Source organism: Staurois parvus, unplaced genomic scaffold (genome assembly GCF_062004578.1).
Source record: "Staurois parvus isolate SC_StPar_1 unplaced genomic scaffold, SC_StPar_1.0 ptg000297l, whole genome shotgun sequence".
Taxonomy (NCBI): Eukaryota; Metazoa; Chordata; class Amphibia; order Anura; family Ranidae; genus Staurois; species Staurois parvus.
The window spans coordinates 4022122-4037855 of record NW_028318093.1 but is presented as its reverse complement, the minus strand read 5'-3'; the positions used below and the strand labels follow the sequence as shown (position 1 = coordinate 4037855).

The 15734-nt window shown below is 41.8% G+C and overlaps 1 protein-coding gene across 3 annotated transcripts in view; it reads left to right on the top strand.

Moving 5' to 3' along the window:
• Window positions 1-15734, top strand: part of TRRAP (transformation/transcription domain associated protein) — a 236450-nt gene that overhangs the window by 48866 nt on the left and 171850 nt on the right. For all 3 annotated transcript variants that reach the window (XM_089682734.1, XM_089682733.1, XM_089682735.1), the window contains exons 22-23: window positions 2890-3041; window positions 11495-11694. In XM_089682734.1, coding sequence (XP_089538860.1) covers window positions 2890-3041; window positions 11495-11694 — 352 coding nt within the window. The remainder of the gene's footprint in view (window positions 1-2889; window positions 3042-11494; window positions 11695-15734) is intronic.

The window sequence follows — 15734 nt, the reverse complement described above, 5'->3', positions numbered from 1 at the left end:
TTGACCCTTCTGTAACAGTTGTGAAAGGACACATACAGAGACCCTGTAGGCAAAGTTGTTTTTTTTTTTTGTTTTGTTTTTGTTTTTTTATGCTATGCATGCATGTTTCGCAATGTTTTGTCTCTTTGAAAACACTGCATGTACTGAACAGTACCTGTTGATCTTTCAAGAAATCCATTGAGCTCCTAACACACTATTTGCCTTTGCTGAACTAAAATCCTAAGCACGTTTGTCCAGCTGTCCTCGCCCCTGCTGGACTGCAGAGCCTTTTCTTGTCTCTATAACATAAGTAAAATCGTTGTAAAGCCACCTACGAGAGACTGCTTTTGCTGAATTTTTTGTATATTGTCGAATAAATGGAGAATGCAGTGGGGAGAGTGAGATGACACATAATCACAGTAGATTGGTAGACATTTCATTGGAGTTTCACACATACATGCCACCTCTGTGACCATACACAAAGATTAGGACAGGTTCTCTTTATGATAACATCAATGGTCTTTAAACCCTTAATGCCTCTTTTGCTCTGCAGATTTGTATCAGGGCAGACAGTGCGTCTTGCCTAGTATTGGTGCTCTGAACCTATGAACATGAAGTGTTCAAGGCTGAGTGTTTTCTCGTTCTGTCACTATAGAGGAGATGATTGAACCTCTGGGTGACAGCACTGCTATTCTGATATCCATTTTCCATTAGTTGATGATTCCCTTTAAATTGGAAATGACAGTACAATCTTGAATTCTGTTGTGACGCAAGGGTTTAATTCTCTCTAAACTGTTTAAAAGGCTTCATATGATACTACCCCAGAGGCACACAGTGATATTTTGTTTTGTTGTGAACTTTAAAGGTCAGTTTTAGTTCACATTAATTATGATTTAATCAGGTATGAAATTCATGCAGTGAACATTTTAAATGTCTTGACGGTCCTCAATTGGATTTAGTTCAGCCCCATTTGTAGTGTAGTGAAAATGCAGAGTTTCCAATTTTTTTTTTTTTAAGGGGAGCTCACCCCCTTATAGGTATAGCTGAGAAAAGGGAACTGAATTAAAGTGGTTTTAAGTAGAATTGTGAGCTAAAATAAAAAGTCTGTTTTCTACTTACCATAAAATCTGAGTCCATCGAGTAGCACAGATTTTGATCCTTTGTGTTCTTGTTCATGTCTGTGATATATGGCTTTACTACCGAACTGGGCCATGCTGAGTAGATGAGAGGTTATATTTGGCTCAGGCTTAGGATCTTTCTGGTGGCTAGGGTCCAATCCTCCAATAGGCGACTGCATAACCTTTTAAAAATTCCGATGTCCCCCAATAGATTCCAAGAAATGGACTTTTACAGTAAGTGCAAAAGTTACCAGAATTATGTGTTGCCTGAACCCACTCAGATTAAAGTGAATGTAAACCCTCACCTTGTAAAACAAACCTTTCAGTTTAAAATAGAAATGAATGGCAAAACATTTGTGTTTAGATATTTGTAAAAAACCAAACAACCTTTTCCCCCCTTATTTCAGAAATGATCACATACCCTCTGATCTCTTCCGCATAAGAGCTGGGGGAGGAGCAATAGCAGTACACTGATCTGCCAGTGAATGGCTGTACAGGGGGGGTGTGTCAGGACAAATCTTATCATTGGAGCAGAGCAGGCTGAGTTCCCAGCATTGCTAGAGAACTGACCACGGTGTGTTCTCCTCACTAGTGTGGTCAGTTTTTAATAGGAATGCAGAGGGACTGGCAGAAACAACAGGGATTTCACACACAAGAAACAATACAAAGAGAAGAGGATACTTTTTCATACAAGTACATAGTATAACAGTCACATATCAAGAAGTCATTTGGAGTTAGTGGAAGCCATGCTTTGCCTGCCTTATTCTGACAGCTATCACATGTCAATGAAGAGGATTGGCCACACATAGGCCCTTAAGTTTTTCACATATGCATAACCTTAAGACTCTGGCCTTATAATCAGTATACAGTTTAGTGTGCTTTTTTTTTTTTTTCGTTTTATTTCCGCTAATATCACGGTTTGTAATGTCTGTAGAGGGGTCTTAGTGGAGTTCTTCTCTAATTGCTGTTCCCCTATCTGTTTCTAATCATCATCTCTTCAGAGAGGGATATCCTGCCCAACAACAACTGTACTTGTATTTTGTCCATCAGCCCATCCCCCACAGTATTAATGTTTGTATCTCTCGACCCTCCTTCTTAGATTGTAAGCTCTAAGAAGCAAGGCCCTCTGAATCCTCCTGTATTAATTTGCATTGTAATTGTATTGTCTGCCCTTATGTTGTAAAGCACCGTGTAAACTGTTGGTGCTCTATAAATCCTGTATAATAATCCATCACTGTAATGTAGTCCATGTCCCACATTTTCTAGGCTTTGACTAGAGCCATGAGCTTTCTTGCAGCAACACCTCCTGGTGAAATCTGCTCTTGTGGCTTTACAACTGAGATACAAGATCTCTTTTTGATTACCATTATAAGTGCATGTTCAGACTTTCAGACTCTGAAGCAGTGGAGATCCTGTCATATTAGCACATGCATTGGTCAGAAGCAGGTTAGTAAGTCTTAAAGACCAGCTCCAACTCCAACCACTCTTACCAGACTTTCCTAAAAGTGGCGCTCCCCGTGGAGATGCAGGACTTCCCAATTCTCTGTGTACCACACAGAGAAGTCAGAAACAGGATTCTGTTGTAAGAACTGATGCGACTTGCTTTTCTGTATCGCACTTGTAAAAAAGGTAGGTCTGCACTTTACAGAGCAAACTTTGGAGGTAATGAAAGTTTTATGTGGAAAGTTTGGCAAAGTTCTGTTCTTTAAACAAACAGATTTCCCAGGAGACTTTGGCTGTGTACTGTGTGCGTGTTTTTTACTCTGATTTAATTATGGTTTGCTCTCTTTAGGCCATCGAGACAGCCTTGGATTGTTTGAAGAGTGCAAACACTGAGCCTTACTATCGAAGACAGGCTTGGGAGGTGATCAAATGTTTCCTGGTGGCAATGATGAGTTTGGATGATAATAAACATGCCTTGTATCAGCTGCTGGCACATCCCAAGTAAGAAATTATTTATTTGGCATGCACAGAGTCCAAGAGGCTTTAGAGGAACTAGACTGGTTTCTAGTCAGTTTTGTTGAAATATTTTGAATGTTCACAAAGTAATGAGCAGATATTTTAAAGCCACTTTTTTTCATCACTTGTGAAAACTTTTTTATCATTTTGGAAATATTTACTGGAGGGTTCTTACATGACACTTCTGGTCTCCCGTTCTTATTGGTACTCCATAAGAAGCTGAACAGAGTTTAACAGCAGGAGGTCAAATTATACATTCATAAAGCAGAACTACACTGCATCTGAGCACCACAAATCAAAAACACTATTTAATTCATTTTTATTATTCAGAGCAAACTCCCCCATCCATCCATGTCTCTATGCTTTATTTTGCTGAGAAATTACGTTGAAAAACACCCTCTAGCATTTCTGGCCGTGGCCATCTTAAGGGCAGATGATTCATGTCACAGTTACTTTCTGGAATCCATCTGCCCTTAGCTCAGGCATGAAGATAATAGGGTGTTCTTAGCTCAGAAAACCCTGAAGTCTCCTGGGATGCATGATGTCATTTGCCTAGGCATGGAAACCAGGAAGTAACTGAAGCAATGTAAAAAAAAAAGCTTAAAACAAGTAAATATTATATACTTTACTATCTGTTTACTAATGCTAGCAGCATAAAGATTAAAAATAGTCCATGTTGATTGACAGAGTGAAGTTCTACTTTAACAGCATAGGGGTAAAGAAGTACAGAAAACTTGATTTCAGCCGACCCTAGAGCTCCACCTGTCCAATCAACAAATAAATAAAACCAAAAGCAAAGAAGTTTAAGAATTCTTACCTCTCTGGAGGTGATGACTGCAATATTTTTTTTTCTCTTGCAGAGCTGCAGCCGCCATTGGTATCCAACCCCTCCAGGTGTGACAGATAGCACCACTGTGTGACCAGGCCTTTGCCTGCCAGTTGCTGCATCACTGATGTGCCCTGTATTTATGTAGCAACAGGTGGGTGGATACACAGCATGCAGCGGGAGAGTACGGCATGCAAAACACACGGAGGTCCGAGATACCAATGGTAGCCAAGGCTCTGCAAGAGAATGAAGATTGAAGTTACCGCTCATCAGAGGTGACCAGGCAGTTAAAATTTCAGACTTGGCAGCATGTGCATTTCTCCCTGTACTGCTTTTAAGATCAGGTACACTTCAAAATCCAGGGAGGAGAGTTGTTTTCTCCCATAAAGGCAATTGCAGATGTGAAGACTAGAAAATGCTTCATCCATGTCAATTTTGCTCTTACAGTTTTCACAAGACCAAAAACCTGCAAGACTCTCCTGCATCTACTGAAAACTGACCAACTTAAAGTGGTTGTAAAGGCAGAAAGATTTTTTTTTACCTTTGTGCATTATATGCATGAAAGTAAAAACGTTCTGCATGCGTCTCCCCTTCCAGCCCCAACTTATACTTACCTCAGTCCGATCTTGATCCAGCAATGTACACAGAGAAGCTCTCTGTTCTCTGTTCTCTCCCTCCTTGTTGGCTCAGACACAGCAGTGGGAGCCAACGGCTCCCACTGCTTCCAGTCGCAGCCAGTGATGAGGGAGTGGAATGAGGGGACGAGCCACTCTCTGTCTCTTATAGCCACTTGCCCTCCTGAGGATTTACCCCCCTTCCTGACCAGGTAATTTTTTTGCGATACGGTACTGTGTTACTTTAACTGACAATTGCGCGGAAATGGAACGTTGCACCTAAATTTAATTTATTTCTTTTTTTTTTCCCCACAAATGAAGGTTTCTTTTGGTGGTATTTGATCACCTCTGCGGTTTTTATTGTTTGCGCTATAAACAAAGACCGACAATTCTGAAAAAAAAAATATTTTTTACTTTTTGTTACAAAACATATCCAGTAAAAAAATTTAAAAAAAATCAAATTTCCTCATAAATTTAGGCCAAAATGTATTCTGCAACATGTCTTTGCTCAAAAAAATCCCAGTACGTGTAAATTAATTGGTTTATGTGAAAGTTATAGCGCCTACAAATGGCGGAATATATACTGGAATTTTTAAAATTTTTTTCTACTAGTATTGGCGGCGATCAGCTACTTATAGCGGGACTGCGGCAGGCATTCTGACACTGGGGGGGATGTCACACTCCCCGGTGACACTCATACAGTGATCAGTGCTAATAAAAAGCACTGACACTGTACTAATGACAATGGACAGGAAGGGGTTAAAAACTGGAGTGATCAAAGGGTTAACTGTGTGCTTTGTATGTTTCACATTATGTGCTGTGTGTTTTACTATGTAAGATATGCAGAGCAATACAAAGCAGCATGCTGGTGTTGACAGAGGAGAGATCCTGCTGACGGGGGAATCTCCAGCCAGGACCCTGTGATCAGCAGGTTTAGCCGCCAATGGCGGCACGGGTGGGGCAGCACAAGCATGTGCCCCCTACCCAAAAATACAAATGTATACGTGATTTTCCGCAGCCCTGCCGCCCTGTTGCAGTACTTCTGCTATAGGGCAGTCGGGAAGCGGATAGACACACAGAGGAGGCTTTGGGATCAAACACGCAGATCTGCCACCATAGGAAGCAGAAGCAACATCCTATGGTGGCACACCAAGAAGAGGAGGAGCCAGGAGTGCCGACGGTGCAACCTGAAGAGGAAGAGCCGACCCGCTGCTCTGTGCAATATACAGAGCAGGTAAGTATAACATGTTTGTTATTTTTGAAAAATAAAAATAAAATCAAGGTTTACAATCACTTTAAGGCTCCATGCACACGGGGCGTTTTAATAATGCTGATAACGTTAGCTGTGTAAAGTCATGTTAAAAACATGAGTTTTTTTGCATTTTTGTATTAGCATTTAGTGGCGTTTTTTCGCGTTTGCAGTTTTTTAGAGGGTTTTTTTGGGTAAAAAAAGTCCAAAAACGCTGGTTTACTGCATTTAGAGTTAAAAAAAACTCCTCTAGAAACCAACTAGTTCTGTTTTTTTTGTTTTTTTCTATTTCATTTCTTCAGTTGGTTTCTGGCCTAGGCCAAAATGATGTCATACATCCCAGGAGTCTTTTTTTTTTTTTTTTTTTTCTTCATCTGGAGGAGGGGTTTTCTCAGCTAAGAACACCCTCCTGCCTGCATGCTTAAGCTAAGGGCAGTTGGATTCCAGGAAGTAAATGCTACAGGAATCTTCTGTCCTTACTCAAGATGGCATCTTGGGGTGGAAGGGAGGTGTTAGGTCAAAGTGTTTTCTCAACAAAATAAAGAAGGGAGACATGGATAGGTGAGTTTACTATGGATATTAAGCACCAGTTTGTGGTGCTCAGATACAGTTTAGTTCTGCTTTAAAATGGACCTATACTCAAAATCTAATGTTTGGCATTCTAACAGAGATTCATAAGCACAGTCTCATGTGACAAAGCAAATCACTAAAAATTGTACCTTATTGGAAGCAGCAAGTGTGACAGTGCCTAGGCACACTCTGTTCTCAAATTTCATAGGAGCCTAGCCCAAGTCAGATAGGCATGTCCCTCCTTAGCTTCTGACTACTGGATTATATTTAGGGTGACATCTGGTTGTGAGATGTGGGAGCTGCTCAACCGAAAACACTGTTCTGTGGTTTCTGCAAGTGCTTTGTATATCATTCACAACTGGCTTGTCTCACACGGCTTGAAGGATGAGGTTCCCCGAGTTTAGGCTTGCTTTAATGCCAGAGGGGAATGCAGCATATTGAAACACAATTTGTTAGTCAAGAGCGAGAACAGAATGTACAGTGACAGGTACATGGTAGAGGACACAGCGGTAACAATGACACCACTACCTGGGGAGCACTGGAGAAAACATGGTCTCCATCTGTCAGCACACTAAAAGTAAATGTTAGTCTATTAAATATTCTAATAAATCCCTCGTAAGTGGATTCCCAATAAAATTTTAAAGCTTTGATGACGTGTCCCTCTAAATGGGAAGCAAAGCACTTAAATCCAGTTTTACTGTTGAGGATTAAGCTGCTGAATTTCAATCAGATAGGTTTAGTTTTTGCAAATTAACTTTTTTTTTCCAACAGCTTTGCTCACCTAAAGTGGAACTTCACTCTCTCCTCTCAATCAACACTGACTATTTGTAATCCTTATGCTTCTAGTATTAGTATATGTGTGTGTGTGTGTGTGTGTGTGTGTGTGTGTGTGTGTGTGTGTGTGTGTGTGTGTATATATATATATATATATATATATATATATATATATATGTATGTGTATATATATATATATATGTGTGTGTGTGTGTATGTATATGTATGTATATATATATATATATATATATATATATATATATATATATATATATATATATATATATATATATATAAAAAGTATATGATATTTACTTGTTTGAATCGTTTTTTTTTTATTTTTTTATTTTTTTTTCATTTCTTCAGTTACTCCCTTGCTTAGGCAAATGATATCATACATCGCAGGAGTCTTCAGAAAGGAAGGAGGGTTTGCTGAGCTAAGCACAACCTCCTGCCTGTATGCCTGAGCTAAGGGCTGATGGATTCTGGGAAGTAAATAATACCTGAATCATCTTCCCTTATTTAAGATGGCTGCAGCCAGAAATGCTTGGGGGGGTTCAAAGTGTTTTCTCAGCAAAATAAAGCATGGAGACATGAATAGATGGCTGCGTTTGCTTTGAAAAACAAAAATGAATTGAAAAGCGTTTTTGGTTTGTGGTGCTCGCGTGCATTGAATTTCCGCTGTAATATGATTCTAAAGTTTAATTTTTTTTTTCTAAATAATAAACATGTCTATACTTGCTTACTGTGTGTAGTGGTTTTGTACAGAACAGCCTGGATCCTCCTCTTCTCGGGTCTAACGCAGGCTTTCATGGTTCTCCTGTCTCTCGGATGCCCCCACAGCAATCCGCTTGCTATAGGGGCACCTGCTGCTCCATGTGTCAGTTCACACATGGAGCTATGGCTTGGTACCACCCCCTCTTTCCTCATTGGCTGACTGGCTGTGATGGACTGCAGTGGGAGCCAATGGCTCCTGCTTGCTGTCTCAGCCAATGAGCTGATAGAGACCCAGGACAGCCGAGGCTGTTCTTCACATTGCTGGATCGCGATGGGGCTCAGGAAGGCGTTTTACCTTCATGCATAGATAAAACTTTAGCCTTTACAACCACTTTAAATTAATTAAGCTTACTGTGCAGGGCTTGATTTTCTCTAATGACGGGATGGAGAATCTTTAGTCATAATAGGTTAGTGTTAAGGAAAGCAATTTATACTTTGGGGTAGATCATGGAAAAATATTTACTACATATAACAATTGTTTGCCTTTCCAAAGAATGATCCTTTCGCTGAGCAGAGAGAAATGTTTGCAAGTCTGTAGAAAACAGTCTGCCACACTAGTGGCGCCATTAATTGTTAATGGCATCCCAAACGCAGCCAAACACACTGTAAAAACCGTGCACACTGGAACGCAGCAAAAAGCTCCATGATCTACTTTGCCATGCGTAGGGCAGCCCATTGAAATCAATAAAAAAATAAAGTGCATTTAATATCGCTAGGTGTCAGTGGGCCTGCATAAAAGGAGAGATGTTTAAATATATTTTTTAATCAATTTTAATTTTGCTCTTGCTCTAGTTGAAAACTCTGTGCCTGGGCAGCAGACTGGAGAAAAAGACCACTGCTGTCTGTGAGGGACCAGCTGTGTCCCTTCAGTAGTCTGGTATGCCCCACAGTTCAATCAGCTAGAGCTCTATAGTAGGGTGTGTAGACTGGCTGTGAGGCCACTGCTTCTATAGAGAGAGCAGCAGTCCTTTTCTCCAGCCTGCTTTTTGGGCATAGAATTTGCAAGTGGCATTGGAGCTCAATAAACTGAAATAAAAGGTAATACTTATTAGCCTGCGTTTTTATTTGCGTTTTGAGGACATTTTTGAAGGCTAAGTGCACCTTTCAGAACATTCACATTTAGAGGGTATTGTTAAGCACCATTGCCCCTCTCACCCTCCTTCGAACAGCAGACCAGGGTTCTTCTCTCTGTACCCGCTGTCACTTTTTAAAATTGACATGGCTGTGCAGGGTCATTCATTCATTCAGAGACCTGTGAATGAAAAAACTACAAGTCCCGGCTGCCACCAATGCAGACGGCTTGTAATTCTCAATGAACTATGAGGATGCTGATGAGCGACCTTGTAGTTCATTCACTTTTCCTCCAGAAAGCTGGAGGTAGTGTGTGCAGGAGCCTGGCATTGCCCCTGCGATCTGTTGAATGTGGGTGTTAAGCTTTGCAAATAATAAATGCACATTTTATTTCCCTCCAAAAACCTGGGCATTTATTATTTTTCCCCTAAACTTGAACTTGAATTTTTCAGTGGTGCCATTCATACACAGTGTTTACCTGCATTTATATGTGGTCCATTTTTAAGGTCATTACAAAGGACAAGAGATTCATCCTCCACATACGGAAGGTTTTCTTCACAAAGAGACTTCCTGAAGAATTAGTTTTGACCAATTCAGTAGATTGTTAAAGAAAAAAAAAAGAGCTGATGCATTCCTAAATGCACAAAAATAACTGGATATTAACATTTATAGTTAATAACACCAGAGACTATTTATCCAGGGAATATGATTGCCTTCTGGGGGATCAGAAAGGAATTTATTTTTCCCTGGTACAGGAAACTGGATTATGCTTTATATAGGATTTTTTTTGCATTCCTGTGGATTGGGGTCTCCAAACTTTCTAAACAAAGGGCCAGTTTACTGTCCTTCAAACTTTAGGGGGGTCGGACTGTGCCCAGTGGGAGTAAACAATACCCATTCTTTGGTATTACGAGGAGAAATAGTTGGTGTCAGTAGGAGGAATAGTGCTTTGGTTTTTTTTCGGTGGAATGCCCCATTGTTTGTTTCAGTGGCAGGAATCATGCTCCATTGTTTGTTTCAGTGGCAGGAATCATGCCCCCTTGTTTGTTTCAGTGGCAGGAATCATGCCCCCTTGTTTGTTTCAGTGGCAGGAATCATGCCCTATTGTTTGTTTCAGTAGCAGGAATCATGCCCCCTTGTTTGTTTCAGTGGCAGGAATCATGCCCTATTGTTTGTTTCAGTAGCAGGAATCATGCCCCATTGTTTGTTTCAGTGGCAGGAATCATGCCCCATTGTTTGTTTCAGTGGCAGGAATCATGCCCCCTTGTTTGTTTCAGCGGCAGGAATCATGCCCCATTGTTTGTTTCAGCGGCAGGAATCATGCCCCATTGTTTGTTTCAGTGGCAGGAATCATGCCCCATTTGTTTCAGTGGCAGGAATCATGCCCCATTGTTTGTTTCAGTGGCAGGAATCATGCCCCATTGTTTCAGCGGCAGGAATCATGCCCCATTGTTTGTTTCAGCGGCAGGAATCTTGCCCCATTGTTTGTTTCAGCGGCAGGAATCTTGCCCCATTGTTTGTTTCAGCGGCAGGAATCATGCCCCATTGTTTCAGTGGCAGGAATCATGCCCCATTGTTTGTTTCAGCGGCAGGAATCATGCCCCATTGTTTCAGTGGCAGGAATCATGCCCGTTTGTTTCAGCGGCAGGAATCATGCCCCATTGTTTTTTTTCAGTGGCAGGAATCGTGCCCCATTGTTGCTGTCAGTGGCAGGAATAATGCCTCAAAGGTCGGATAAAGGCAAGCAAAGGGCCACAGTTTGGAGACCACTGCTCTTGATCATCTGTTGGTACAGGGTCATGTATATGGAGACTTCTATTTCTATTTTCTGTTGGTTGAACTAAATGGACTTGTCTTTTCTCAACCTGACTATGTAAAATAATAAGCTGCAAATTGTGCGATAGAATAATGGTTGCAGTGGATGTGGGAATATTGATAAATGTCCCTCTAATGTGTTCTAGCTATAAGAATGATTTCAGCACAAAGGTAGAGTTGTATTACTTTGCAGGAATCTTTTGCAGTTCTAGATATCAGATGTACATAAAGCATTACTGATTCTTGCATTATCTCTTTTATATTCTCTTTTTATGCAAATGCTGAGGTTTATTGCGGTATCCTTGTACAGAAAACATATAAGGGCCAGTAAACACCCGATCCCACAGTTTAGCTCTTCATAACCTAGCTTTTCCAAGTTAATACCAAGCCTCCCATTTTAGATTAAAAAGGCACGAAAAGGCCAGCTTCCTAATAGCCTTTTACTTTGTGCTATTGCTCAATGTTTTTATGGAGTCTGCCTGCCTCCCTGGACTGAAGCCTTTAAATACTCTATGTCAGATTGAGCCATCCGTCTTGATTCTGCCTAATAGGGGAGAAAATGAAAATGAAGTAGATGAGTTGGATCAGACCTGTCCTATGTGAGGAATGGAGGGGCAGAGAAACGCCTTTATAATCAGAATTTATGGCATTCGCGCTCGGCTGCTAATAACATGTTTTTAGTCTTTTTTTTTTTTTTTTTTTTTTCTTTTGCCACAGTGCTAATGTCCTTTTTCCTTTTTAGTTTCACAGAAAAGTCTATACCTAGTGTCATAATCTCACATCGATACAAAGCTCAGGACACGCCAGCTCGCAAGACCTTTGAGCAGGCCTTGACTGGGGCCTTCATGTCTGCCGTCATCAAGGACTTGAGGCCAAGCGCACTGCCCTTTGTTGCCAGCCTTATTCGCCATTACACTATGGTAGCTGTAGCTCAGCAATGTGGTAAGTAGTCATATGATTAACCACTTGCCCTCCGGCAGATTTACCCCCCTTCATGACCAGGCCATTTTTTTTGCTTTTTGGCACTGCATTACTTTAAGTGACAAATGCAACACTGTACACAAATATAATTTATATAATTTTTTTTCACACATAGAGCTTTCTTTTGGTGCTATTTGATCGCCAATTAGTTTTTTTATCTTTATGCGATATGAACGAAAAAAAACTGAACGTTAAAAAAAAAGTTTTTTTTACTTTCTGCTATAAAACATATCTTAAAAAAAAAAATCTAATTTCTTCATAAATTTAGGCCAATACGTATTCTGCTACATAATTTTGTTTACATTTGCAGAGCTCTGCCCTGTCTTCCTCCTTGCCGATCAGCGGGTGCTGTGGGTCAATCATTGGCTAGCACCCGCTGATCTGCTTATGCTGTGACTAATCACAGCACAGCCAGCACACCCCCTACCCAGAAGTGCCAGATCACATAATAGATACGTGATCCGGAACAGGAGAGCCGCTCTGCTGCCTTACTCCTACATGAGGCGGTCGGTAAGCGGTTAAGGATGGCTACAGCTAGTTCCAAGGTTAAGACATTGTATGCTTAAAGTGTCATTAAAGACAAAACTTTTTTTTTTTCTTCAGTTTTGGATAAAATGGACAAGGATTAGAACACCTGTCAGTTTTGTATAGCTGTCTGTTAGGGAGATTCACCTTCTCCATTTGTCCTGTATACCATTATCATTGAAAGTAAAAGAAAATCCCAGATTTTTGGGTTGTTATCAAAACAGTAATAGAGGTGAAATCCTCCAATGCGAACATTAGCTCTGGGGACGCTGGTGACACCTTGGGATTCCCTCACTTTGGAAGGATTTTCTCAATTCCTGTTTTGGCTATGGGACAAGATGTAAAAGGAACAGTGAAACACAGATAGCAAAAAAAAAAGAAACAAAGGGCTATAACCCTCCTTTGCTCCATCCAAAAATGAAACAAACCACTTCAGGTTAACTAGAATTCACACATTTTAGGAAAAGTGCAAATTCTTACCTGCTTCTGTCCTCTAGATGGTGTCCCTTCTGAACCAATGGACTGCAGACACAGTACAGGAGATGACCAGAGACTGCGGACACAGTACAGGAGATGACCAGGGACTGCGGACACAGTACAGGAGATGACCAGAGACTGCGGACATAGTACAGGAGATGACCAGAGACTGCGGACACAGTACAGGAGATGACCAGAGACTGCGGACACAGTACAGGGGATGACCAGAGACTGCGGACACAGTACAGGGGATGACCAGAGACTGCGGACACAGTACAGGGGATGACCAGAGACTGCGGACACAGTACAGGGGATGACCAGAGACTGCGGACACAGTACAGGGGATGACCAGAGACTGCGGACACAGTACAGGGGATGACCAGAGACTGCGGACACAGTACAGGGGATGACCAGAGACTGCGGACACAGTACAGGGGATGACCAGAGACTGCGGACACAGTACAGGGGATGACCAGAGACTGCGGACACAGTACAGGGGATGACCAGAGACTGCGGACACAGTACAGGGGATGACCAGAGACTGCGGACACAGTACAGGGGATGACCAGAGACTGCGGACACAGTACAGGGGATGACCAGAGACTGCGGACACAGTACAGGGGATGACCAGAGACTGCGGACACAGTACAGGGGATGACCAGAGACTGCGGACACAGTACAGGGGATGACCAGAGACTGCGGACACAGTACAGGGGATGACCAGAAACTGCGGACACAGTACAGGGGATGACCAGAGACTGCGGACACAGTACAGGGGATGACCAGAGACTGCGGACACAGTACAGGGGATGACCAGAGACTGCGGACACAGTACAGGGGATGACCAGAGACTGCAGACAGTGCAGGGGATGACCAGAGACTGCGGACCTTTGGGGAGGGAGGGGGAACGGGTACCTGAATTTGACAGGTACCCGCTCCCACTTCCGCTGAGTTGTCCTTCCTTCTTCCCGCGGCGGCTCCTGTGACAGCCGGGTGCCCACTGCGCATGCGCGAGAAGCGCTGCACTTTGTGAATGGCCCGGAGCCTTCTGGGACCTGTCATGTGTCCCAGAAGAAGCCGGACCATTCACAAAGCGCAGCGCTTCTCGCGCATGCGCAGTGGGCAGCCGGCTGTCACAGAAGCCGCCATGGGAAGACTGCAGTGCTGGAGCGAGGAACAGGTAAGTCCTGCAGGAGAGAAGAGCTGAGCGGCCGGCCCGATATTCTGACATGGTGGCGGCAGAAATACCGGACCGGCCGCTTTACGCTTCATAAGACGCACTGACATTTTCCCCCTTTTTTGGGGGGGAAAAAGTGTGTCTTATGGAGCGAAAAATATGGTACTTTGACAAAAATTAAAATGGGGAGGATGGATGTAAGTTGACTTAAGGCCTGGTTGACATCTATGCTGGTTTACGGCCCATGTTTGCACTAGCATCCTATACATTTGAATGGGCTACCGTGCCTTTGCTTCCCGCAGGAAAAATGTTTCTGCACCATTCTAAAAACACAGCGGCCGGGAAAAGTACCATTCAATTTTTCTGTGATTCCTGCACCCTCAAATGTGCAACATTTTTAGGTGTATGGAGGTGTGTCATTCAGAATGACAGCGGTGCGTTTTGACTATGGATGGTTGTGGGTACAGAAATCACTGCAATTCCTGCATCTTCAAACTTATATATATATATTTATTTTTAATTATTATTTTTAATGTGTCGGATATGGAACAGAGCCGCAATCTTCTTTTTTTTTTTTTTTTTTTTGGTTGGGGAGACTTTATCTCCTGAGCTGGTTAGATTTTTACACTGATGGAAATTGAAAGAAAATCTCCAGTAGAGAAGCAGACAGCAGTAAAAAGTTTCTTGCATTCCTCCACCTCAACGGGATTTTGTTACTTTTCGCTCCCTAGCAAAATAGGACAAAGCTACTGGAAAATAAAACTGACAAAGCATTTGAAAAGAAAAGTCTGCGTAGACCTGCATTGCCTGCAGTTCAAATGCACCTCAATAGGACATGCTGAGTCCAAAAAAGGCAATACATTCCAAAGCAGGTCAAATGCAGACTCTGAACTGCCAATTAAATTAAATAGGATCATGCCGATTGCGTTTTGATGTGTGTCCCAAATGCTGGAAAATGCAGACCATCATCATGCGCCGTAAGTGTTCGTTCACACCAGAAACTGTGCTGATATTTCTTGCACCACGTTCAGAATGCATTTCAGTTGCGATCTGCAGCAGGTGTCAGTATATTAAGTTAATGACACCTCACAGGCAGGTCTCAAATGCAGTGCGTTTTCGTGCACTGGATCGCGTGGTACTTCTGTACCATGTGATCTGGTTGCACTGTGTTTACTTTTTGCTGCAGTCCAGTGCGTTTTTTTTATCTCATTCAAAACAAAAACGGGCTCCAATTGCACCGTTCCTGTGTGATTCCTGGAATGAACCAGCCCTAAAGGTCTTTGCAGGCTCCTGGAGCAAGCAGTAAGGCAATAATGTGAGCAGGGGATGGGATAATTAAAACGTACTGCAAAATTGTTTGTTTGTTTTTTTTCTTCCGAGGATCTTAAAAAAAAAAAGTAATAATATAAATTTTTGCACAGTTTTAGAAAACGTAGCTGGCTACCTAATGCAATATAAAGATGATTTTTGTGACATTAAATGAATACCTTATTTAAAAAAATATATAAATGCACTTATTTGTCAAAAAGCAAAAATGTGCATCTGTTATTTTTTTGCATTTGCAGGTTGCAATGCTATAGCTTCTACAGACTGCATTCCTTCATGTAACATGAAACGTGCTCAGAAATGTAGAGTTCTTTTTTCTTTTTTAAAATTCATTGAGGAAACCAAAAATCACATTTGTTCAGGACCTTTAGATATAGAAAATCGAAAGGACCTACCTCTCCCATAACTTCTAGTTTGTTTTTTGGTACCGTGAGATCATTGTAATTGCAGTGCCTTTAAAAAGATTAGAAGGCGTGAGACTTACGGTAAGTTGGAC